We start from the raw sequence: 25,590 nt of genomic DNA on the forward strand, positions 1-25,590 counted from the left end.
CAATTTCTTACATGGTAGCGAGAGGTTCGAACGATACCTCATAAATCTCAAATCATCTTTTATGTCATCAAGTCCTATCGACTCTACCTCCGAAGATCCTACTTTAACAGATAACAAATCTGTCAGCTCTGCCGAAACCGCTCCACAAGACCTTAGTGTTGAAGAAACCACCATTGAATCCCAAGGCCAGCGTTTACCTGAGAACATGTCCTCAGAAGAACCCGCGTCTGTGTTTGGTAACGCTCTTCAGCGTTATGGTCAACAGTTGAACAATGCTCTGAGCAAATTCAAAGTCACTGATGACTTAGAAGATGGAAACTATCCAACCTGGCATCGATCTGTTTTTGATAACCTGGAAACTTTGGAACTGCATCATTATATCGAAGTCAAGGATTTTTTCGATAAGGAACTCTCAAGTGACAAGTTTCTTAAGACTAAGAAGGTCATAGTTAATTACATACTGAATCGTCTAGACAAGTCAAATCACTGCCAAGCCATCAATCGCTTAACGGATCCAGAAGATCCAAATTCCATTCTCCACGATCCCTTCTTGCTGTGGTCTTTCTTAAAAGAACGACATTTCTTGATCAATGCTCAACGTCTGGCTGTCATTTTGAAGTCACTGAGTACTGTTACGATCTCTAGAGGTGATACGCTGTCCGGTTATCTCGACAAATTTGAAAACCTGTTCATCGAATTCACTCGGTATGGAGGTAAAATGGATGATGCTCAATCTGCTCTACGACTCATTGACTCCATCGATCGATTGTCCGAGTCGACTGTGGAATTTATTCATTCTACGGTGTCACCTCTTACCCGTCGAGACGTCGTGAAGTATCTACGCGACTATGACATGCGTCACAATTTTTCCACGGAGGCTACCCGTGAAGCTTGGTCAGCAGATATATCTGCTAGTGCTGTCTCTCGAGGACGTCGGTTTGAATGTACCGAAACGGTTTGTAGGGGGCCCCATCCTGCCAATAAGTGCTGGTCTAAGCCTGCCAATTTCAAGGAAAGGGATGATTTCCTAGCTCGTCGTCGTGCAAATCGAAACGGAGGAACTCAAAGACCAATTTCAAACTCCAGCTCTCGACCTTCAAACACACAGGTTCGAGGAATGAGACGTGTCAATGCTCCTTCAGCCAACACCGTGATCGAATCATTGGAGATGTTATCTTTACATGCCAGTTTCAAGATCATATCACTCGACAATACACCCTCAGCAAATCTGTCCACATCTGATTCTGCTAATGTAGTGTGGGCACTTCATGATACCGGTGCAACCCACCATATGTTCAACTCACGATCCCTCTTTTCGCCGATTCTTTAAAACCTGTGGACGACCCAAATCGACGGATCAAACTGGCTGGTGGCGATGCAACCTTAGCAGTCGAAGGCATTGGAAGAATTCATTTGAAAGCAGGTGACGGTTCGGTCTTTGAACTTACCGAATGCTTACTAGTTCCCGAGCTTAGTAAGAACTTAATCGCAGGAGGTGTTCTTAAGAAGAAAGGTGTTCGCGAATATTTTGATGAAACTGATCTCAGCTGCTTCGCTCTAGTCAAAAATGGGCTGGCTTTGTTCAACGGAATTATTCTCAGAAATGGACTGATGAACGTGTTGATAGAGTCCACAAACTTTTCTCTCCCTCTCTCAAATCATCATCACACAAACCATCAAGACGATCAAAGAATAAACCCTGACCTCAATTTCCATCATCCAAGCTCAAGTTTAACTGGTCCGACTCCTACTCGATCAGCTCTACCACATTCATCTAGTCTTGCAAACTTACCCAATGAGCAATCTGAATCACTTCATCACAGTCTATCTTCAAATCCAAACTCAAGATCAATGGATACATTCTCAAAATTGTCATCAGAAGATCAAGCTACAGATCATCATGTTAGCAAAGTACATTCAGATTTAGAACAAGTCGGAGTACAAGCAGATGGATTTGTGGAAGGAATTAAACACACCATAGAGTATAGACCCTGTCGTCAACATTTTTCAGATCATCAATCACAAAGAAAACAAAATCTATGTGTAGCAGAAAATCGTGTTGAATCAAGAAGAATATTAAAATTTAATGAGATCTCAGTCGCAGTTTCAAGCGATTCAATTTCAAATACAATCTTGTATAAATTGGATGGTCAATGGTCAAATCAAAGCAATCAATTTGGAAGATTCTGTTATGAAGCTGTAAGAGATAGATGGAAAAGAGCAGATGATCAATTAATTGAACGATATACAACTCAAATTACTAATGATCAAGATCCTCAGATAGACTTAGATGTACAAAATGAAATTTATGGTCATATCTTATTGAACCACGTTATGGTTGTGATCAAGAACTCTTTACTTCAATTCATACACACTTTTGGAATGTATTGTGGAACATGTGGTTATTGTCGACATTACATCATTGCTATGATTTTAATCATATCTTTGCACCTGGCTATCCTGCTTTAGTTCACCGTCTTTGTGTTCAAGAAAGATTAACTGCTGATCTGCAGATCAAAGCTCTAGGAAACCAACAGCTCATCAAGTTGTGAAGCAAATTAGGTGTCAAGTAGCCTCATTGGTCTTGAGGGGGTGTGTTGGAATAAATTCTGTCGAGCTAATGTGGTCAAAACCACTGAGGCTAAAATAAGACAAGATTGAACAATAAAGGTTAGAGTGTCTCAGGTTTAGAAGGAATGGGATGAGAAGAATAGAAGAATAACATTACTTACAATGATCGAGAAGAAATGTTTCAACTGTAGTTTAAATGATTTATGGAAGAATTAGAAGGCATCATCCGCATTGGGATTTATGAATTAGTTTGTTTAGAAGATTGTTCTAGTAGTGTGGAGAAATAACATTTGTAGACCAATGATATTTTTCCTCATATACCCAGCTGTCTTGTCCTTTAAAATTCTTTTTCCCTCATCGTGGAATAGAATTTTAAAGGTCAGTAATTAATTAATTTGTTACATTTCTACATCAAGACTCTAACTAACTCCTTAATATTTTATATTGCCTTTTGTCTTCTGTATCTCTGTCTCTCTGATCTTTCTCTCATAGCTCTTTCTTTATCATTATCCTCACCTATCCTTTTAGGTCAGTCGAGTTTAGAACTCGCTAGTCTTATCCTTGTCAGCCGTGTCTTGTCAACACCAGCTGAGGTTTTTCTTTAACCTTTATAAAGGTGTGTTGTATACATCTATTTTAGTCTCTTTTGTTTCTTTCCTTTTTTTTTCCCTCATCGTGGAATAGAATTTTAAAGCTCTTTCTTTATCATTATCCTCACCTATCCTTTTAGGTCAGTCGAGTTTAGAACTCGCTAGTCTTATCCTTGTCAGCCGTGTCTTGTCAACACCAGCTGAGGTTTTTCTTTAACCTTTATAAAAGTCAGTCGAGTTTAGAACTCGCTAGTCTTATCCTTGTCAGCCGTGTCTTGTCAACACCAGCTGAGGTTTTTCTTTAACCTTTATAAAGGTGTTATTTCTGTTCCAGAGCTTAGAGCGTCGAGTCTCCGTCAAAGCTCAATTTCTTACAGAAAGTTGAACTCGAGAAGGCTGAGATGGGTTAGAATCAAGTTGGCCACATGTTTGACTGATTTGATTCAAGTACAACAGATCTTTTGAGAAGACTGTTCAGGAACTGATCAATTGAAAGTGACAAAAAAATTGCCAACTTCTAAGCTTGTTACCTTTTTTATAACGGGCTATTCTCTAGGGTCAAAATCTATAAGCAAAGAAAACCTACTCTATCATGTGATTCACTTTAGGGCTTTTTGCCTCTTGAACAATCAGAGTATGAAGCAAGAGAAGAACTCCGCACTGATAAAACCTTCTTTTGATTTTTCCATTCTAAGACTAACTAATTGACTATCTTGATAACACTCACAAAACAATAAAAATCCCAAAACACATGAACACACATAGAATAAGATGTGAAAAAGGAAAAAAACCCATCCTTCCTGCAGAAAACTTTCCCTCCGCTCAAACCTATCTGAAATGTATGTAAGTTCCTCTATTGTTTTCATCACTTCCTTCTTCTGATGTCTTCTTGATTTTTTTATTGAGCTGTTTTCGATTTTATTTTCAAGTTCAATTGATTTGTGTTTGTTGTGTGTTGAGTTGTCTGGATCCTAATCAATGCTCGGACGGCCCCCATCTCGATCGACACCATTCAAGCCTTGCCACCGCCCACCACTGTTCCATCTCCTCCCATCAGTCATTCTAAAAATCATATTATAAGATGTACCAATCCTACCACTTTGAGGCTCAATAGGTGAAGCTATAATCAACTTATCATTTGCTTATTTCAACTTATTACACTACACAAAATGTCATCTTTACCGGGCGGTAAAGAAAACTACTGACATAGAAAAGTCCTGAGGCAACAGGAAGAGAGCTAAAAATCTGAAACAATATGCACCTTGTTCCTAGATGTTGGGGCGTCATGACAAGTATTTTTTTGTATTTTACACACAGATATTGGTTAATGTACTAACAATAAAGGCTGAGAATCATCAAAAACCCACCTGTAACAATCACCTGTGGCGCCTACTCCCGTCGAGTACTAAAGCGATGAGACGGGGCACTTTTTCATACGGCTCTGACTCGATGGTTTGCGCCAGATCACTCAAGATGATCTAGAGCAGAAAACCGCTCCTTCATAAACACTGTTCAAGTCATTTTGAAGTCTTGAAAGTGTTCAATATGTCATTTGTAGTCATCCTCTTTCTTTTTTTGTTCATTCAAAACAAAAAAAAAAACTTGAGTTCACAGCCTAAGGTTATCAGATCACTCAGATCGATCTACGGCCTCTCAGATCAATTTGAGAGTCCTCAGATCGATCTGAGAGCACTCAGACCAATTACAGAGTTCCCAGATCAATCTGAGCCACTGAAATCGATCCAAAGGCTCCCAGGTAGTCCTCAGATCAATCTGATAACTCATTGACCATTAGTACATATACCAAAATCGATATACGAAGTCCTTCCATTTATCAGTCACTATCACTCATCTCAAGCTGGGTCAATTCAAGTCACACGAGCCGGACTTGACCAAGACATCACACAGATCAACAAATCGACCAGCAACCGCTTTCAAACACACCTATGGCATCAAGATTGAATTCATGGTCATCGTCAACGTACTTACAAAAGCATCACTAATCAACCGACTGCAAAAGTTCAAGATCGACCAACAACATCATTGTTGAATCAACCATCACTTCGAAAGCTCAAAACTTTGTACTCTCGTTCCTCTTCAAGCAATCCAACCATACACAAATTTAGATTTAGATGTAATCGTTTTCGATTCAAGATCAAACTCACACTCTATTAACGGATTCACTTTAATGTTTCAAATAATTTCAAATCATCTGATCAAACTTGTCAAATATTCAAGTTCATTCATGTTTGAATTGTTTCAGATCATCTTATTGAACTCGTCAAATATTTGAAAGGTTCTTTCAAGTTCACTAGTACATTGGTACAAAATTTGGATCCACATCATCCAGCTCATAAGCATAGTCTTCCTCGTCTTCCATTCCCTCTTCCCAATCTTCCCCTCGAATAATTGGAGTTTCTACTACATCTCCCCATAGATGCTGGACTTGTTGCATCAGGTTGTTCCAATTTGCCTTAAGTCGTGCTTCATCTTCAATAGGTAGACTTGTGTAATCTGATGTACCAGAAATCACTTTTGCAATTCCACGATTCCATGTCATCCACAAGCGAGAATGTGATTGGATTTCATTAAAGAATAACAAAATGAGCACTTCCCTGCTCTCTACCAACAAACCTTTGCAATGAAGTCGATCCGTTGTTATAAGCTCCATCACCCATCTATTATGTTCATTGTCCAGCGAGTCATCTAAGAAATGTGAGAGATAATTTAATATAAGTTAGGAACAAAGAAAAAGATGATATACAATCTACATACCTCGACTGAATATGATTTCCTTGAGATTGAACAACTTGTCGTACGTCTCAACTGCCCATCCGATTGCCTGTCTACACTCGCGTCCAATCCTACGTAACTCATCTTCAGAATGAGTTACTTCCAAATACCACTTGATTCCGTCTTGTAGGTTTGCATCGGTGGCCCAAGCCTCTTCTGGATGAGTCAATCGACCAAAGTCCCAGAATTGATCATCGATTGGTGTGGACTTCACCTGATCAAAATCTGGGCATTCGATTGAGGTTTCTTCGGGGAAATTCTCATTGTACGCTGATACCTGGCGCTCAAAGGTCACGTATTTCTTTTTCAGCTCAGCTTCCTTCGATCGGAGTAACTTCAGATGCCTTTGTAGATGTTGTGTTCCTAGATAGTTACTGAGATGAATTATCATCTACCAGACTAAGTTTTGACATATAGTACATACCTGCTCTCTCATTTGCTTGCTTTGGCGCCTCCAAAACACCAACCTTTGCGTCATAAAGCCTTCCCTTCGACACTCGTAATCGTATCATTGCCCTTCCTTGTGTACCTAAAAAATTTAAAGGTAAGTTGTATAATCAAACATAATATTGTTTATTATTTTGTGACTGACTATCAGCTCCAGGTATATCTCTAAACTCTTCAGCCCCAAGCTCGTCAATCAAAGAATCAATCTCCTCTTCGAATAGAGTCAGAGTCTCTGGCAACCGCAAGATGCGCCGCTTGTCAGCTTGATTTCGAGTGCGACATCGCTTACGTCGAAGGTCCCTCAGCTCCAATCTAAGATGAAAGTCATGGTCAGAATCATCAAGTAATAAATGAAATGATGGATTCCTACTGTGATTGGTGCAGGGTTTCCTCTAGGTCTACCAGATGGGCTAGTTTATCTGTCAATGCTTTGATGCTGTCGGTTCCGATGACTTTGAGCTGACATTCCCGTTGTCGGTTCCATTGGGCCTGGATGTATTTGATAGTGTAGTTAGGATCTTGAAGCAGTCGAGTGAGTTTGTTTCGACTTTCCATAAGTAGCTTCTTCATGTCATTCATGCGTCTGACCATTGATTCAACTGAGCATAAATTCAAAACGGTTTAGCTAGGGGTATCGAGTTATTAATGAAAAAACCTGACCACTGTTAAATCGCCCCCGTTCATTGTAAAAGACAGCCTGAAGGTGCAATGCCCATAGGCGATGCTCCTTTGTTGAATATCGTAGCACAGCTACCAAATCACACAATTCCGACCATATACACTCTAATCCCTCTCCATCTGACATGCCCCAGTCGGGATTCAAGCAAGGATTGTATTGTATTTGACAGGATCGTATATGTGCGTAAGAGTGCCAGGCTCCGGTTCCAAACATGAATCGACCTGCTTCCCGTTTGGCCTTAAATAAATTTCTCTGTAAAATTGAAAGTCAATATAAAATGAAATGAAATGAACAAGAGTACCATAAGAAGTCAAGATTGGAATATCACTTACTAATTGCATTCCTCTTTCCAGAGTACATCCAATATTGTATAAAAATGCAAATTTGCTCTCTTCATCTCCTTCCAAAGGATCCAACTCTTTGATCAACCAGTCAATCATGGCCACCGGAAAGTGCCCACTGTTAAATACAGATTAAATGTACCAATGTTTTAAATGATGTACAGCTTTGATTCATAAAAAAAGTTGTACAAGTGGCTGAAAGTCACTCACCGTTCGCCACTCTGGACTATGTTGATGAATTTCAGCACGTGATCATGCCGACAGGCCATTCCAAACAAACCGGTTTCGTCACAAGCACGCCAAGTTTGTTGGCCCCTAGCGTCGTTGGCTGCGGTATGACTGGCGGTACATGGGTCCTAGATAACAGAAAAGTCAAGATACAAGAACAATCAGACAGATATGTATAACAAATGTTTGAGTTTGAAACTTACAATTGACTCTTTCTTGTTGGTTGTTTTGCCATTATTTGGCCGATTGCAATCATCCCATTTATCAACCTCCTCTTGAGGAAGAAAAAGCGAGGGTAAAGTTGAGATCTCACGCCATGTTGCACTGGCTGCTTTATGGCGCCGGTGTTGGAAATTACCGTCCATACAGACAATGTAGTCTGGTTCCGATTCTCTCTTCCCTTCAACTCGAGGTCCGAAGCAGCGGGGGCAGTTGGATGCCAGCTGTTGCAGTGAGGTAAGTTTGAGAGCTTTCTTTTTAAGCTCCGCCTCAAGACGTAGCATTTCACGATACACGTCGACCGCTGCTGAAAACGGTTTTCGCCAGTCTCGAGGCTACATAGATATATTTAGATCAGTTCACTCGCATCAGAAGTAATGGAGTGTTGAAGATAGACTTACTCGATCACCTTTGGCCGTTGTGATTATTGGATTTCGCGCATCAAGGTATTCATCGATGGCAAGGCAGAACGGATTGATTCGGACCCGGCATAGCTTCCATATTAGATGATGAAGTTGTAAAAGTCAAATCGAAAAGGCGGTCTCAGGGTTTTTAGCTGTTGCTCCTATTAAACCTATCTGGACCAGTCGAACAGCGTCCAACTGGCACGTGCAAAAAGACAACTTTGATTTTCTTTTGACCTGGTTCAAATTTGAAATCAATCCGTGCACAACACAATCAGTACGTTGACTTGGTGCTTGTTCATCAAGAAAGATTTGGAAACTGACAAGTGATATCAACAACGTCGATTGACCGCTCTTGTTGGTCAGTAGTACATTTACAAGCAGCCTTCCAGTCACGATTCCAACTTTCCTCATCTCCCCATTGGTACGTTCTTTTGGAGCACCTCATGAATTCGGAAAATATGAGGGGTGCAGCGGCTCTCATCTGCGCTTGTTCCCGTTGGGTCCTAGCTTGGAAGGAGACATACTCGCGTGGTGTTGCATCTTCATCATCTGTCCAAACGGAGTCCTGGCCACCCTCATATATACAATGATCTTTGTTTTGGATTTCATCAATTCTGTTCGAAGTACTCTGACCCAATAACTTTGCCATAATCGCAGCTGATGCCTGAGCTTCTTGTGAATTCAGCTTATCTAATTTGTTTCCTAACGCTGTCTTCTTCATCTTTTTATTTTTCCTTTTCTTGAGTGATCGAATTGGTTGCGCTGGTAAGGCCATGTTGGGTTGAGTACGATGTCACTAAATATTGATTCAAGTGACAGTAATGAGACCGATATGACTCAAAATGAAAAAGGTATGAATTTTTTTGAACCCTTCCTTGGCGCTTATTTCTTACTCTTACTCACACTTGTTTGTTTGATTTGAAATTTTTTGTTTGAATCGGTTGGTAGGCTAGCGTGGACTATCGATAGTAAATGGCTACTGTGGTATTCAATTCAAATCTATCTAATAAAGATGACAACTAGATAAGTTCCAACTTTCTATCCAAATCGGGTTAGATGCTCACACTTACCAAAGCGGAAATTGCGCTATCAAAACACTTGCTAAAGCAGGAAATGGGCTATGGAAATGGAGACATAGGAAATCTGGATGGAATATCTAAACGATTTCAACAATATTCAGGTACGTGAATGCCATCATCCTCAAGGTACACTTAGTTTCCATCGTCAAAACGATTAATTAAGGCACTGCTGATGGAAATACACCTTCAGCGCTTATCAAAATGAAGCCATCATATGAGATTGGTGGCACTCTTATGCTTGTAATACTAATATGATTTCATTGAGTATTCTAGGACACAAAGTGCTGCCTAATCAAAAAGGACTGGTGGGAAAACATAAATGTTATTGAGACTTTTGGGAATCAAATTGTAAATATTACCCAGAATACAAAATCAAACTGAGGGTTCTTTGTGGAGTCAAGTAATCAAATGTCATATTTTTTAATATCAAAATTCTATTTACGTGACAAAGGGTTCAATAACTTTTCTGTTTGTCAATAAAAGGTAGGAAAAGAGCCTGCTAGGGGTTTTAGACATGGAATTTTCATGGTAAAAAGTGTCATAAATCCAATTTGAATTCCACAATGAACCCTTTTACTTACTCACATCCACACATGCTCCATGCTATATACTATATACTGTATCATAGCTTGTGATCTCAATACCCTGTTGGTGTGACATTCAAACTTATGAAAAATATGGGCAGTTTTTTTCTCATGGTGATCTAAGGATTGATTTCCTGAGCTTTGCTTCTATTGATGGATTGGGAATTCCAAGAGACAAGTGGATGAACAGTGGATGATCATCCATCCACTGTCAGAAGAGCGGCTCACTGGGTGCGGGCGCGAGCCTGCTGCAGGCAAACTCCAACCGGTGCTCCGTTTTTCACCCTCACATCATTGGGTAGACCGGGAATCCGGATTTTGAGTGAGAATTCTCACAACTGCGCTGAGAAAACACCTGAAACACGTACAGATGCACTAGCATAATGCTTGTATCAAGACTTTCCTTCAACCCACATGTCTGCCGCCCTCGCATGACTGCGGCACACGTGACCCTCTCCGTCTCCCTAGTTCCCACATTCATGGGTATACACCGACCAATGTCTTGTCAATATGTGATCTGTACACCATCGGTACACATCACAACGCGCGACGACCCGTTCCATGATCCCCGCTGTATCACATCAAAGCATCCCATCATCCCTCACCAACTCTATTGCCTGACCACCACGCAAACACCACGCAAACAAGGCCAACACCAAACCACCACTCACTTCCAACTACCAACCTCATCATCTCATTCATATCTCTCGTTCGTTCCGGAAATCATGTTGCTCGTGGACTTTGTCAATCGGCTCAATCAAAATCACCCAAAACTTGCCAATCGTCTTACCCTTCCGATGCTCATGCAATTTGTCACTCTGGCCGCCGAGGTGTACTCGCGCGCCCACCAAGCCCTAAAACTGTCCTCCAGCGATACCCGAATCCTACCATTCCTTGAGCTGGCCTTGCAGCTACAAATCGAACCTACGGATTACAAAGCTCTCTGGAACCTCACGTTTGCCTCACTACCCGCCGCCCACCTCGATCCAGTTGCTCTCATTCGTTTGCACGGGCTTCATGGGCCTCTAACCACAAAGGTTCACGAACAATACTTCATCCCGCCTATCTCTCAGTGCATAAACCGTAACCAACCTTCCGGGCACAGCCTTCATCAATGACCTCGTGTGGATGGCTACGTCTACGATATTGACGGGATTCACTCGGCGCAGTTTCACAACTGGAAATGTTTTGGTACGCTGCCAAAGCTTGGACAGCAAACTATTCACGTTAATTGACCAAACTCTCAATGCATGTCTAGATTGCAAAACATATTATCGGGCATCGTACTACAAATGGAACGGGTCCAGAATATACTATACTGAGGACCAAGGTGCCGATTCACTATGGTACCAGGTGCATTGCCACTTTGGCTTCACTCATCGGCTCGCAAACTACTTTCGGCAATCGCAGATGCTCGCCCAGTAAGTGCAATCACTTTAATGTTGCTCTGCAACTATTGCGGGATTATTTGGCTGACCAGAATCTACATACTTGTTCACGAAGTACGTCTCACTTTAATCTACTTAATCTATTCAACCTTACACATTTCAATAGTCAGCAAGTACCAACCCACACAGCGGCTCAATCTTTCTCTCCAAAGTTGTCACAAGAAATGGTTCGCGACGCCGTCGATCTCTTCAGTTTATTACGGCGTTGCAATCGACGCGGTGCCGTTCTATACCTCCCCGACGAGGGAGAGCAAGAGGATCGCTTGATCCCAGCTATGATTCGCGAGTTGCATTATATAGCAAATAAAGGGTCCAAGTACCGAGACCACGTTTGCTCTTTCTGCGTCAAAGAGGTAGATGTCAAGCATGAAGGAACTTCAGGTATAAAGGGTAAGTAGGCTTTCACTGCAATTGCGCACTTGAAAGCCAATTGGTTCGCTTGCTGATACCCACACTTCAATCCAGCTATTCGGGCAGTCGTGACGGACGGGCTAACCATCGGACACTGGCGGTGCACGGCTTCCTCAGCACAACTCGAAGAACTCGCGCACCGAGCTGGAGCTCCACCACCCAATGGACCTTGCCTAAACCAGATACCAAAGGTAAACTCACGATTCTGTCTGGAGCATGCTACCAGCTTGCAAGGCTGGTGCGAGGCGCAACCCTGCACCGCTCTTGCTGTCAAAGGTTCGAAAACGTGCTCAAACCCAGCCCATGTCGACGCCATGGCGGCATTCGAAATTCGGAAGAAGAAGGCCTTCAACCTCAAATCGATGCTCAATCGCCCAGACACCTTGGAAATCATTGACTTGGACGGACTCCATCAGGCTGACGAGTCCGATAGGGCCCATGAAGCAGCCCGCAATGGTGGAACGGCCAAACCCAAAGGAACACCGTGCTTGAGCCGTAGTCGGACTCATAACGATCAACTGATCGTTGGGACCTGTGGAATCATTTTGGCAAGACAGACGTTCTACAATTCGGAGGCACCTAGTGCCCTCAGGGTAAGTTTGCATCTCTATACAGCAGGTGACCAGATGCGAACTAATCATCTCGGTCTCGGTTCTCGCAGGACTACCTCATCGACACCTTCGGTGACAATATGCCCGAGGTCATATTTTATGACAATGCCTGTAATTTGCTCCGGGTCATCCACAACGGCGACATTGACCCCTCAGCGTTTGAAGAGACAATCATTCCAGTCGACCCTTTCCACCATCGCGCGCACGCCGAAAGTGATGGATTCTGTCGCATGTACAATGATCCAAAACTGTTTCCAGACTTACAAGAAAACGGCTCTTGGTGTTTCAACTCTTCTGCCGGTGAGTTAAGTAACATTTGGTATGGTGGCTATGCTTCCATGTGCCGCAACACGCAAGCCACCCGTTATGAATTCTTCCTTGAAGAAATGGTGGAGTATCGCAATGATTGGCTAAGTGCGGCACTAGCATGTCGTGAGAATATTAAATTCATTGGCTTTGGCAAGGTGTAGTTACATAGCCCTCGTAAGTTTTGGGACCTTACCCTCTGGAGATCATGGTTTCATAACTGATCTATCACTATCTATCAACCATCCAGCCGCTCGCCTGCTGAATTGAGGATCGTGCTTTTAGGCTGCATTTCTTGGGGCGAATTCGTGTGGAAAGATTTGTCTTTGTAATACATGTCATATTTGATGGTGCAATATGTTTGGAAAAGATTATTTTAGAAATACTAGTTACATTTAATGGTTGGTGCGAAATCTTTTGGAAGCATGATTATTCAAATAATCAGGTGAGCAGTTGAATGAAACAAAGTAACCGTCCCAAAATGAGGTGAGGTGAACCTCCCCAAGCATGTGCATAGTAGTAAATTGTCCTCGGCACTGTTCTTTCCACGTGCCTATCCGCCCAAGGGTGCCTATCCTCCCTTGGGCGAATAGGCCCCTTTTTGGTTTTCCTCTTTCAAGCGGTCATAGTATATGGGTATACGCTAGTGACTATAAGGAAAGAAGAAAAAACAATTTTTGAAGCGTTCAATCCTTTTTTCTTCTTTCATGGATGTATCATGGTGAGACCTTTTGGAGGCGCAGTAGGCGCATCATGGGCCTACGGGGTAACTCACTGTTGCGCACACTGATAGTCTTCATTTTATTTACCAGAGGTGATCTGGTAATTAACAAAATGTGAGGAGGTAATAGTTCCTCAAACCCTCGTTGTTCAATGTACGAGTCAAGGCGGATCGGGAATTCAATGCAATGACTAAGAATTGGTATGGCCAAGTTGCCATATCAGTTGATCTGGACACACCAAATGGAAATATACACACTAATTACAATGGGGTGCATATAGAGGGGACTGCATCAAAGGATGATCAAGGAGCACGGTAGGTATTAACCTTGAGGGTTAACAGGAGGTAGGCCCACGGGGTAATAATGAGGTGGCCTGATTAACCCGATGGAATCACACATGGCACCACAGACATGAGTAGAGGAGAATAGCTGCAATCCTCCCGTGTAAGTGTTTTGTAAGAACCAAAGCTGACTACAACAGTCAAGGAAAAGGAACATTCAGTATATGTGTTCATTCAGTCAAAAGTAAGCAAACATACGTATTATCCATGATGTTAACATCAGTAATAACGCCATTGACACCCCGGAACCCACAGACTAGTGCTTGTCGGCCGTGATATTCATAGGTCCAGTGCGTAAAGCATTCGAAAAGGCAGCCAAGGAAACTGTTGGCTTTGTTGCGGGGGGCGAACTCACAATCAGATGTGATGTATTTAGGTTCGCCTCCATGCAAGCTCTCACGCAAGTTATACCAACGTATCATTTGCTCGCCCAGGTGGTTGGTCTCGAATTTCTTACGCAAAACTACATTCTGGACAATCTGAACATTCGAAAACGCCGTCAGATTGTTTCAAAGCTAGTACTTTCAGCTTGTGATGACTCACATGCAGCGCTGCAAGAATCACCGTTTGTCAAGGGGTCAATATAGCCGCTCCTCGAACCACTTTCTTGAATTTTTTGAGCAGGCTGGAGGCGTGTCCTAACATCTGAGCAAATCGAAAGTGATCACCCATGGCGTTATCCTCAGGCTCGAGAGCACAGACTTCCATTGGAATGGAGTCATAAGCACGATGCCACATCGCTGAGAAGAGGGATTGACCGTCCCAAGGATAGCGTGAAACATTGTCCACATCGATGTCGACCACTTTACATGTCCACTTATGGCCAAAGACGTCTGAAGGTGTGCTGGGTATATCTTCCCGTTGAACCAGCCCGAATACAAGATTGTGTTGACCCTCATAGTTTTCGGTGGTGGCTGGATCGTCGAACGGTAGGGCGTGCCAACCAAGATTCTCGGATTCAATGAAACGCTTTGGAGAAACTGGGTTGCACGCAACCCAGTTGGGGGTGATCAGCATACGAAGCTTCGAAAATAAGTAGGAAAACCAAACTGACCAAATCCCAAGGTTTTGACCAAACTCATTGTGAACTAATGGTCAAGTGCTCGTTTCGTTTTTTAAGTATAAGAGTGGAACAAATGGAATGAGTCGGAGGGGAGGGAGACGAGATGCTCGAGGGAAGGTGTAACAAGTTGGACCGAAAGAGGCAAAGGGCAAGAAAAACAGAGAAAATGGAGAGGGAAAGGGGAATCTAGGACCTACCTCGCTCGGTGGTTATAAGGTTACCCACGCGCTTCAGAAGAAATAACGCCTTGGCGACGGTCAGGGGTTGGGCCAAAAGCACTATGGTTCATTTTCATGAGGATATCAACCGGGCTGACAGTCCTAATAGTCTATGACATGGCACAAACAGGGGTACTGAATGATCACAAATGAACAAACTAGGAACATTGACTTATGTCAACTTCATTGCAGTATGACACGCACTCATGGTCGTTAATCATCAGTCGCTCTCGTCTGAGGAGGTGTCCAAGGCGCGTTCTTCGGCGGTCAGTGTGTCCTTGGCCTTGGTGGACCTTTTGCGTTTAGAAGACTGGCCAGCTGGTCCAGCTGCTGTAGGAGTAGTTTGAGTGGCATCGTCTTTGATGCCAAGTTGGGTTTTTTCTTTTGGCGGACCGGACAAAGAGCAGACTGCGTTGTACTCTGACTGGAAATGTGGTCGGGTCTGAGCGACAGTGAGGTTGTGCATCGTGTGTTCGCCTCGCTCTGTGAAATCTTTTGCCCATTGGACCATTCTTTCATATCCGACTAGTTTGACCCAACCCGCATAATGGTAGACGGTTTTTTTTGAAAATCGATATTTGCTACCGAAACGCACATGCCACAGTTGGATACGAGCCTTACGACGAGGAGGAATGCCGGCTGAAATGAACCAATCGAGTAATGAAGAGACCAATAATTCTTTGCCTGGCCACTCTTTTAAACTCCCATAATGTTCCGGTTCTTGCGGATGTAAGTCAGAGTGAGAGGGCTTCACGTCGAGCTGCGAAAAGCATGGACTGAAGTCAGTTGAAAGTCAAACGTGAGTGGATGCAGATGGGATATTTGGATTGCACAGACCTCGTCGACCTGCGAAATGCATTGATTGAAGTCAGTAAAAAGTGAAACGTGAGTATATGCAGAGCACAGACCTCTTCAGCTGGGTTACCTAGAAGACTAGATGCCGGGGTAGATGGACATGCCGGGGTAGATGGCATTTCACTCCAAGGCTGTAACGATTGTTGATGAGTCTCTTCATCGGAGTCCGAGTCGAACAACAAACAGATGGGTTCAGCCCTGGTACCTTTAGTTGCATTTGGGGGGACGCGATTCGGAAATCGAGCGTTTTGAATAGAGCCAGTTTGGACGTTGGCATTGGCGACTGAACCGGTGGAAATTTGTGTTTGTGGGACGTTTGAGTCGGTCGACTCAATTTTGATTTGAGGTACCAGGGGTTTACCCAATTGAAATCCCTCAAGTTTTTCTTGAAGCTCGAGGCTGAGGGACGACCGCTCGTGGGGTAAGCATATCACGAGATTTTTGACCGTCTCGATGTAGGTATGAGGAATGTCCAAGCCAAGTTCACGCTTTCGGGGTGAGAGAAATCAAAATCGACCAAGAAACACCGTTTTAAGTCAATGTTCCATGGACTTACCCAGTTTCTGATTTCTTCGTCCCATACAACAAGGTGACCATTCCATGCCTGCCCGGCTGCGGCTTGGGTGTCACGCATTAGGCTTGGGGAATTGCTGAAGACGGCGACGGGCCAGTCGTTGAATAGTTGGGATATTACGGGGTTTGAAGAGCCCTGCAAACATCTTTGTGAGCTGTGGAACCGCGTAATGCCAAATGAGACAGTATGAGATTCACTTACGCGGGTGACAAAGTGGAGGCTCACTACCTTTGATCGATCAATACCCTGATTGCGAACAGCGTCATTGGAAAAGGCCGGATTGGGCACTCTGGGCGTGGCTGGAGTAACGTTGAGACGAGCGCGAGCTAGGACTAGAAGTCCTTTGTCATTGACCATGTGCCCAACTCGTCGAACACTCTGGGCGCACTGAGCTGGTAAGAGTTTGGGTCGTTTGGCAACCGGTGGATTGGGAGGTGGCGCAAGTCGTGCAGGGGTAGCTGTGGCAGACGGATTGGTCGCTGGTTGAGGCGGAGGTGCCTTGACCCTGTGGACATAGCAGCCGCCGGCGGGAGTGAAGGCCACACAACACTATGTAAGTCATGGTGGTTAGTGTGCAGATCAAATCCATATGTGAGAACCTAATTACTAACCGATTTGCAAAATCGGTGAGTACAGCCAGTATGACCTGTCTTCTTGTGCCCCTTCGCTGTTGGGCCGATGTGGGGGCGCGCACAGTCAATGGCTGGGGCAATTCGATTAAGTCGATTGTTGGAGCCAGACGGCTCGCTCGTCTGTGCTACACCGGTTCGAGGGGCAAGGGGCATCCCGTGGACGTTGACTTGGGGTCCGTGGGCAGAAGCATCGAACGGAATAGGGTAGGTGGCACCGGCGTTGATCAACGCGATCTCGTGACGAAGTTGGTTGAGCTTAAAAGTGCGGACGTAATGCTTGATTGTTGGGCACTGTGGTGGGGAACGACATTAGCGGCTGGTCGTCGACGCGGAGGTCCAAAGCTGAAAGGATTATATTGAGGCCCACGATCACATTGATGGTGTCCTTAGTTTCGTCTTTGCTTGAAGGGTAGATCAGCGAAGTGGTGTTGGATGGTGGACACTCTGGACAAGCAAGTCCAACGGGTGTGCCATGGGCCGGGATCGGTATCGTGGGGAACGAGGGCAGTCGACGGTATTTGGCACCAATGTAAGGGTTTAACACCATCTCTTCTAACGGTGTGGATGTGGATGAGACGCTTCAAAGGAAATAAAAATTGCGCTGATGGAGACATCGTGGAGGTTGACGAGGTTGTGTAAGGGTCGCGTTTCAAGTGAAAAATTTTTACTGATGAAAAAAAAGGGAAGTAAAGGGGGTTTTGTATGGATACGCGTGGACCTATGGGTTGATGGAGGTGCGACCATCAGGGCTAGGAGGCCGGCGCGCAGCAATTCAGGACCGGGTTCGTTATGCTACAAGCATCCGGAAAATTACAGTATGTTTGTGCTGGGTTCTGTATTTTGACCTGAGAATTCTCAGAAATTATCCAGAACCCGGATGCTCCCACATCATCTCATCACCACCATCACTGCTACATTCTTCAAGTTCCATATCTTCCTCCATCTATCTGTTCATTGACCCAACCAAATCGCAAATCACCAAACATCATGTCAACACGCTCGGGTAAACGTCTCCGCTCCCCTGCGGCTCCTGCGACTGAAGCACGTAATAATTGGAAAACGAGTGCTCAAAAACATACCAATTCAAGCAATCAAGTTTCAAAGCGAGCTAGAGGAGGTCAACAAAACAACACACTCAATCAGCCAGATGATGAAATCAATCACGATGCACTAGACTCACGCAATCCTGCCTTGAATGATGCTGACAATCAGCCACAATTCACTTCTAAATTCTCTGCCTTGAATTTTGATAATGTTGAGGAACAACTTGACAACTGGACAATTGTAGAGCTCAGGAATGCCCTTACCGATCAGAAAAAACAAAACCCTTGACACAAAAACCAAACTCCGCAAGAAATCAAGACGTTTGTGGAGTTAATCCGGCGAGACCACGAGAAACGTATGTTGATGGCCGCGCTTATTGGTGGAATCAGCAAGACTATGGTATGGTCCCTTGTGTAAGTCCATCATATTTCTTCTTTATTTTGTTCTATTATTTTAAATTGTTACACTGAATAATTGCATGAGGCTCACAGTAATGCAGGTCCAACGAAAAAAGGCAAACTGAACTGTTATGCTAGATTTTTGTCCTTTGGCAAGGAGGCTCTCGAAATCGAACGTAAGTAATGGATGGAGTTATCAATTCTTATCCTGTGGCAAACTAATATCCTATAATACATTGCACATGTTTTAGTACCACCTCGATCCGATCAAGCGGGATGGGGCCATCGCAACAAGAAATTGAGAGACTTGTGGAAATCAAAGAGTCTGGATGAACAGATGGTTTTTCGCGACCCATTCTTCTTTGCTTTAGCCAAGCTTCCAAATCTATCCTTATCAAATGAAGAACATGTAACTGAACTGGAAAATGATGACGAGTTTAATGAAAACAAAAATCCAGTAGCTCAACTGGTGTCAGCCCCAAAGATTCACCAGTTATCAGAAGCCGATGAGTTAAAATATCGACCAATCTTTGACAAACTGGTAGATGTTGATAAAGTCCATGCCAATCACGGAAAGCCAGAATCAACCGACTCTATGGCGACCATGCAGCTCAAGTCTTTAGCGGCATTTCAAGCCGCTCATCATGGTGTAAGTAGTTCCCTCCCTTTGGATCTAGGCCAAATATTATAACTTATAATCATGATTGATACAGTTTGCAACAGTTTGCCAACGATTCCACATTCACTATCACCTGACTGCGCTCAGCTGTGATGTTGAAGATGGCTGGAATCGAGTTTTATCAACCGACAAGACGTTCTCAACGTGGGCTGATGACAATTTGAAATTGACAACAAAGTTTAAGTATTATGTCCATGGCAAGGCGGTGGCTCAGGAAATCGAGAAGAAGCAACCTCAACCTGTTGATGCGCGTAGGGGGGAATTGACTAGAGAGCTCAATAAACTGCTAAGTAAGTTTTTTCATTCGACTTCGTCTTATTATGACCACATTTCATGCAGATGCAACCTATTCATTATGATGTTTCATTTATGACACAAGACGTACACATGCCTGGCAAAATATTCCCCAAATCAGGTAACCCTTATGAAATTATTGAAGCCAAAGGTTGGCCAATCCGACTCAATCTGAAACCAGAATGTTCACTTTTACCGGAAGAGTTGGCCATGGGTTTCCGCGATTGCAACGATGCACTAAAGAAGAAGTGGCTCACCGACATTCAAACTGGACACTTCACGATTGAAAAGATTCCCGCTTCCGAAATGATTCCAACAAAAAGACAACAAAAACACAAATCAAGTAAAAAACAGAAATCAAAATCAACTCAACCACACGCTGCATCACCTATAAACACTCAAGAACAAACTCAAGATCAAGGCACTTCGGCTCAAGGGTTGTCTCAACCCTCTCAAACACAAACCCTCTCTGATCGAACTCAATTACAAAAAGGTGATTTGTCAAAGACAAAAAAGACAAAGAAATCAAAGAAATCTGCTAAGAAGGTTCGCCAGGATGATGATGAATCCTCTGAAACTGAGCCAGATGAATCGGAGCCAGATGAATCAGAGCCAGACGAATCAGAGCCAGACGAATCAGAGCCAGACGAATCAGAGCCAGACGAATCAGAGCCAGAATTGTAGTGAAATCTTAAAAACTTATCACTTGATCACAAACGACCGATTATGATAACTTTTTCGCATTGAATTTTGAACACGCCTGGCCATTTTTGTACTTGTAGTTGATCTAGTCAATCAACTTTTTAGTGTACTCTTCTGACCTCCATAAATGTCTTTGATACTTACAATTTACAACTTTTACAACTTGTTTGCTTCTTTCCTGTCAAATTATCACATTTCTTTCATCAAAAATTTCTTTCATTAGTTTGATCTAGTTTGATGTGCGTTGTAATGGATCCAATGTGATCGCTTGAACAATGAATTCAATCATTTCGGTCATTACTCAGACTAATGACTCTGATGACTCGAGTCATTCAATGATGATTCTGGTTCTTTAATTCATAATAGTTCATACTTCACAATTGAACAATTGGTTCGACGAATCAAACTGTTCAATTGATTGGTGTGTAATCAATTGAATCAATTCATTTGTTCAAAACAAATCCTACATGATTTCATGAATCGATTCCGATCTAGTCCTATATGTCAATTCGTTATTAAACAACAGATCTATCCTTGGGATTGGTCGTTTCAGAATACAAGTTTTATAGAAGAGGCCAAGTGATCTTTTGTCCCTTTGTGTTGTTTTCAGTCTGCACTACCTGCACAGCCTCTAGCTTCTGGGTTATGCGTCGAGATGAGCTCAAGGTTCGAAGCAGGGAGTCTGAGCAGGGTGCAAACAAAGACAACAACAAACGAACAAATGAATGCACAAAGCTACTTGAGTGTGGCGAGGAGTTGAATCGATAAAATAGGGATGTGGGAGGTAAGCACAAGGGGAATCAGTCAATCTTATATGTGGCAGGTGCAGAACGCGCGGCTCGTTTCAAAACAACTACCAGAGCGTTTTGAAACGTTTCGGAGGCTTCAATTAGTAGCTGGCTCAGTTGGACCTGGCCATCACAATCGATCGACCTGTTGATCTGGACTTTACCTTGAAACAATCAACCAAAAGCTGTTGAATCAATTGTGCCTCAGGGCTTCAGTGTTTCAACCCTGATATCCCTTGACTTTGAGGAAGGGGAAAAGAGACGAAGGGTCTTCCAATCAACTCTCAATCTCAATTCCTCAAACTTCTCAAAATTTTCGCTATGTTTCGTTTCATTCACATATTCATCTGACCTTATCGATCTTGTCATTCCTGCACAATCCAAATGTAGCCTTACAGTGTATCAGGATCATCATGTCCATTTGTATGTATGTAGCTGGTGGTTCATTAAAACTTTTGATTCATTCAAACCCAATCATTTCATCACATGTACATATGTTCACTTTGTGTTTTGTATTGGATTAATCTGTCGATACCTTTTTTCAAAATGACATCAATTTCATTGTGTTAACAACAGACAACAACTCAAAAGAGTGGAAAATTGATGTAACTCAGGTGCAGGTGAAGGTCCCTGTGACGCCATCCCAAAAGAGAGTTTAGTTTGAAGTATACCAAGCTTGATCTGTGTACGTTCTTGAGTGGTACAGTCAAGCTCAGCTCGAGATTGATACATAGCGTCGAGATTGATAGTGAGAATGAGATAGATAGTTCTGGACATATACAACCGGATGGTTGGAAGCAAGCACCCTGGGTTGAAGGAAGTCTTTGTTAGGCCTTACATGGGCAAGTACAGTTCAAGAATGGCGTATGTTGAAGAGAGATGAATGTTGGAGATGGGTCGAGTGAAGGAATTGCATACAATGGTAAAGTCATGGGTCTGGGTATTGTACCCCACATGGGTTGAGTAGGGTTGAGTTCCTTGATGAGTTATCAGATTGATCTGGCAAGACAGATCGAGATCGATCTGAGAGCTTCGAAATTGATCTGGGAACTCTGTAATTGGTCTGAGTGCTCTCAGATCGATCTGAGGACTCTCAAATTGATCTGAGAGGCCGTAGATCGATCTGAGTGATCTGATAACCTTAGGCTGTGAACTCAAGTTTTTTTTTTGTTTTGAATGAACAAAAAAAGAAAGAGGATGACTACAAATGACATATTGAACACTTTCAAGACTTCAAAATGACTTGAACAGTGTTTATGAAGGAGCGGTTTTCTGCTCTAGATCATCTTGAGTGATCTGGCGCAGACCATCAAGTCAGGGCCTGATGAAAAAGTGCCCCGTCTCATCGCTTCAGTACTCGACGGGAGTAGGCGCCACAGGTGGTAACAATACCTGAAATTTGGCCCTTGACTTGGAAGACAGGATTTTTGAATCTTCAAACATCAATAACTTTTGCCAGTTCTGAATCAAATCACTCGATTTACAGTGCATTAAGAAGGTGAGCCTTCCCTCTACATTTTTCATTGTGACATCACATATGTAGCTGGTCTAAAAAAGATCCTACAGAGCTATTCATGCAGAACTGTTTGCACATATGTAGAGTGTTTAAATGACTAGATAGCACCTTACTAACATTATGAAGTGTGAAGGAAAATAGTTCAGCTTTTGAATGAACCAAAAATCGAGTTATTTGGAGCAGAATTGCAAAAGTTATTGAAGTTTTTAGACCACAAAATATTGTCTTCATACTCATGACCCATAGTTCAGGTATTGTTACATGTGAGTTTTTGATGATTTTCAGCGTTTATTGTTAGTACATAAACCAATATCTGCCTGTAAAATACAAAAAAATACTCATCATGACGCCCCAACATCTAGGAACAAGGTGCATATTTTTTCAGATTTTTAGCTCTCTTCCTGTTGCCTCAGGACTTTTCTATGTCAGTAGTTTTCTTTACCGCCCGGTAAAGATTACATTTGGTGTAGTGTTACTGTCTTGAATTCAATTTTTGTTTGAAATTAATCTTGAGTCATGAGTATCACCAGGTGAAAATTAAGAGTTGAGCCTAGCAGTTTCTGTACAAATGGTGATCAAAAGAACACATTGTGGAAGAATTACATTGCAACAACATTAGATGGTGTTGAGATCCAATCAACACAAGCATACTTTCCCTAGATTATGCTTATAGCACATTTACCCCAATCTTTCTACATATATATACAACATTGATTTATCATTCATCAGTCTTCTTTTCCCCATCAATGAAAAGAAGAATGTGAGTGACTGATTTCTTTATTCTATATTCTTTATCTTTGTGACCTTCTCTGACTCATGCCAATTTCTTATGTTCTTAGTTGTTATCTTTATCAGACCCAAGATAGGACTCTGAACATATTTGTTTTTCCCGCTCAGGTACTTATTTCCCCATCAATGAAAAGAAGACTTTTTTATCTGTATCAGACCCAAGATAGGACTCTGAAGATATTTGTTTTCCCGCTCAGACTGTGTTCCAAGACTTTCTCAGATGGGCTGCATAGGGCTGCAACCCGGCCCTGAACTTTTGCCTTGGTGAAGCCCAAAGGCCTTCCAAATGGATCGGGGCCAGACAGCGCCAGGGGCTGTTTTTAGCCACAAAAACCACTCAGAGAGTCATTATTTCATTTGACAAAAGTGTAAAAGAGTGACTTACCGTGAGATTTTTTGAAGGAAAATGTTTGGCAGCCCTGGTGCCCAAGATGCCCGACCTGCCCGAGGCACCCCCAGGGTGCACTTGTGCTCATCAGCGCGTTAGGTTTGGCAGCCCCAGGGCGCATACTGTGAGCGCTCTGAGATGGCTTGGGCAGAGTTGGCCAGGCGGGGCCGGGTCCGGGTTGCAGCCCTAGATGGGCATACCTATCAAGATGTAGCGTCTGACGGAACACACACATGACTAAAGGTGACGCTTTGATGTGCTAAAAGCAAGAGACATATGTAACAAAAATTGATTCTTCCAATGAGTGCAGCAATCAACACAGTGAAAAAAGGAGTTTATATCACACAAGAAATACGATTTTGAAAAGCTTTTAGCACAATGGGAATCCTTTTCAGCCAATTCAACAATTTTGAATAACATCATATCTTCTTGATAATCCCTGGATGTTATTTGTTGGGCTTGCACCCGGAAAACTAACAGTTTCAATTAGTGATTCAGAATCACATCTCAAATTTTATCTGAACATCCTGGAACCTAAAAGCAAGGGTGCAACTATACTATACTATACTATACTTGACTATACTGGGTATAGTATATTTCAACTATACTATACCAAGTATAGTCAAGTATAGTATAGTTGGAATATACTATACCCAGTATAGTATATTTCAACTATACTTCACTATACTTCACTATACTTCACTATACTTCAGATACTTGACTACACTTTAGATACTTTGCTATACTGTATATACTACCTTATTTTGTCAATCATTTTTTTCATTTTTTCATTATTTGTTGTATCATTGCATTGACTAGACAGTAGTTTATTGGATGGTTGTCTTTTACCGTGAATGATTCAAATTATTCAAAGAACCAACCAAGTCACTGCTGGTGCAATTCACTGGTTCATTTTTGGCTTTGTCAAGAGATTGCTCAAAAGATCAAACATACGTGTATGATGTATTGGTGTATACTTGACTATTTATAGTGTATCATTGGTTTCTTTACTCATTTAGTTGAATTCTTTGTCTAGTAGTTTGTAATTTACAACTTATGATTACACAATTTAAACACAGAACCACCACATAATTTACTTATGATTTCTTGCAGCTTCCTCCTCCGCTAAACACAGATACATTGTTTCTCCAGCAAGCTCAAACTCTTCAGTTAATCTGACCATTTGAGCTGTCCAAAGACAGGTACTCACTGAGCGCTCAATGGTTCTGGGCAGAAGCCCACCTCGATTGCGGTCACGGACGTCAGCTGCAGTTGAAAAACTTTGTTCAACAGGGCAGGAAGTAGCACTTGTAGCAAGATAATTGCGTGCCAAACTTGCGAGTACCGGATATCTAGACTTATTCATCTTATCATGAGGATAATCAGATAAGCACATTAGACCAGGATTAAATCAATAAGGAACCAAACTTACATTCCACCATATCAGAGCCTTCTTGGGATCAAGATCAACCTCCTTATCTGGGGCATCATCTGCTCGAAGCCATTGAGCAAGCTTGTCCGCAATTGGTTGTCTACCATCTTTGCACCTCAGATTGAGAATTTCATCATCAGAATCCTTGCTCTGTTCTTGTTGATCAAGCGATGTTTGCTCTTGAGGATTCTGAAGTGAAAGTGAAAGTTCTCTGCAAGAAAAATGGGTTTTGAGTAGCTGAGTTGCCATCTTGAACTCGGATGAATTTGAGCCAAATGCAGTCAAAAAGAAATGGGTTCGCCAACTTGGGTGTAAGATAGTCGCCATAACAATTGTTTCACACTCAAGTGCTTCATTAAAGTACTTCTCAACACTAGTCAGCATGGCAAGGTACATTGGATATAATGTGTCAGTGTGGTTGCTCTTTGAAATCTTCTTCTT

General features: G+C 42.6%; 7 protein-coding genes across 7 annotated transcripts; 3 read left to right on the forward strand and 4 right to left on the reverse strand.

The window, feature by feature from the left end:
• Window positions 1–1,851: 1,851 nt before the first annotated feature.
• On the forward strand, window positions 1,852–2,469 carry MELLADRAFT_112032 (uncharacterized protein; the record flags this gene model as incomplete). The annotated part of the gene is made up of 1 exon (XM_007416454.1): window positions 1,852–2,469. One exon carries the CDS (start codon window positions 1,852–1,854, stop codon window positions 2,467–2,469), a length of 618 nt encoding a protein of 205 aa, XP_007416516.1.
• Window positions 2,470–6,345: 3,876 nt separating this feature from the next.
• Window positions 6,346–6,992, reverse strand: MELLADRAFT_67985 (uncharacterized protein; the record flags this gene model as incomplete). The annotated part of the gene is made up of 4 exons (XM_007416558.1): window positions 6,346–6,353; window positions 6,379–6,483; window positions 6,547–6,713; window positions 6,772–6,992. 4 exons carry the CDS (start codon window positions 6,990–6,992, stop codon window positions 6,346–6,348), a joined length of 501 nt encoding a protein of 166 aa, XP_007416620.1.
• Window positions 6,993–8,573: 1,581 nt separating this feature from the next.
• Window positions 8,574–9,050, reverse strand: MELLADRAFT_67986 (uncharacterized protein; the record flags this gene model as incomplete). Its single annotated transcript, XM_007416557.1, has 1 exon — window positions 8,574–9,050. The coding sequence occupies one exon, from the start codon at window positions 9,048–9,050 to the stop codon at window positions 8,574–8,576; it is 477 nt and encodes a 158-aa protein (XP_007416619.1).
• Window positions 9,051–10,663: 1,613 nt separating this feature from the next.
• On the forward strand, window positions 10,664–12,625 carry MELLADRAFT_93766 (uncharacterized protein; the record flags this gene model as incomplete). The annotated part of the gene is made up of 7 exons (XM_007416455.1): window positions 10,664–10,975; window positions 11,197–11,359; window positions 11,419–11,440; window positions 11,493–11,776; window positions 11,852–11,988; window positions 12,043–12,390; window positions 12,623–12,625. 7 exons carry the CDS (start codon window positions 10,664–10,666, stop codon window positions 12,623–12,625), a joined length of 1,269 nt encoding a protein of 422 aa, XP_007416517.1.
• Window positions 12,626–13,757: 1,132 nt separating this feature from the next.
• On the reverse strand, window positions 13,758–14,859 carry MELLADRAFT_67987 (uncharacterized protein; the record flags this gene model as incomplete). The annotated part of the gene is made up of 4 exons (XM_007416556.1): window positions 13,758–13,908; window positions 13,976–14,256; window positions 14,378–14,757; window positions 14,832–14,859. 4 exons carry the CDS (start codon window positions 14,857–14,859, stop codon window positions 13,758–13,760), a joined length of 840 nt encoding a protein of 279 aa, XP_007416618.1.
• A 419-nt stretch (window positions 14,860–15,278) lies between these two features.
• Window positions 15,279–17,666, reverse strand: MELLADRAFT_67988 (uncharacterized protein; the record flags this gene model as incomplete). Its single annotated transcript, XM_007416555.1, has 6 exons — window positions 15,279–15,818; window positions 15,896–15,904; window positions 15,967–16,401; window positions 16,470–17,036; window positions 17,099–17,374; window positions 17,412–17,666. The coding sequence occupies 6 exons, from the start codon at window positions 17,664–17,666 to the stop codon at window positions 15,279–15,281; spliced, it is 2,082 nt and encodes a 693-aa protein (XP_007416617.1).
• Window positions 17,667–18,520: 854 nt separating this feature from the next.
• On the forward strand, window positions 18,521–20,218 carry MELLADRAFT_93769 (uncharacterized protein; the record flags this gene model as incomplete). The annotated part of the gene is made up of 5 exons (XM_007416456.1): window positions 18,521–18,562; window positions 18,647–18,737; window positions 18,813–19,210; window positions 19,275–19,530; window positions 19,620–20,218. The coding sequence occupies 5 exons, from the start codon at window positions 18,521–18,523 to the stop codon at window positions 20,216–20,218; spliced, it is 1,386 nt and encodes a 461-aa protein (XP_007416518.1).
• Window positions 20,219–25,590: the final 5,372 nt, after the last annotated feature.

The sequence above is a fragment of the Melampsora larici-populina genome, assembly GCF_000204055.1.
Source record: "Melampsora larici-populina 98AG31 unplaced genomic scaffold MELLAscaffold_61, whole genome shotgun sequence".
Lineage (NCBI taxonomy): Eukaryota > Fungi > Basidiomycota > Pucciniomycetes > Pucciniales > Melampsoraceae > Melampsora > Melampsora laricis-populina.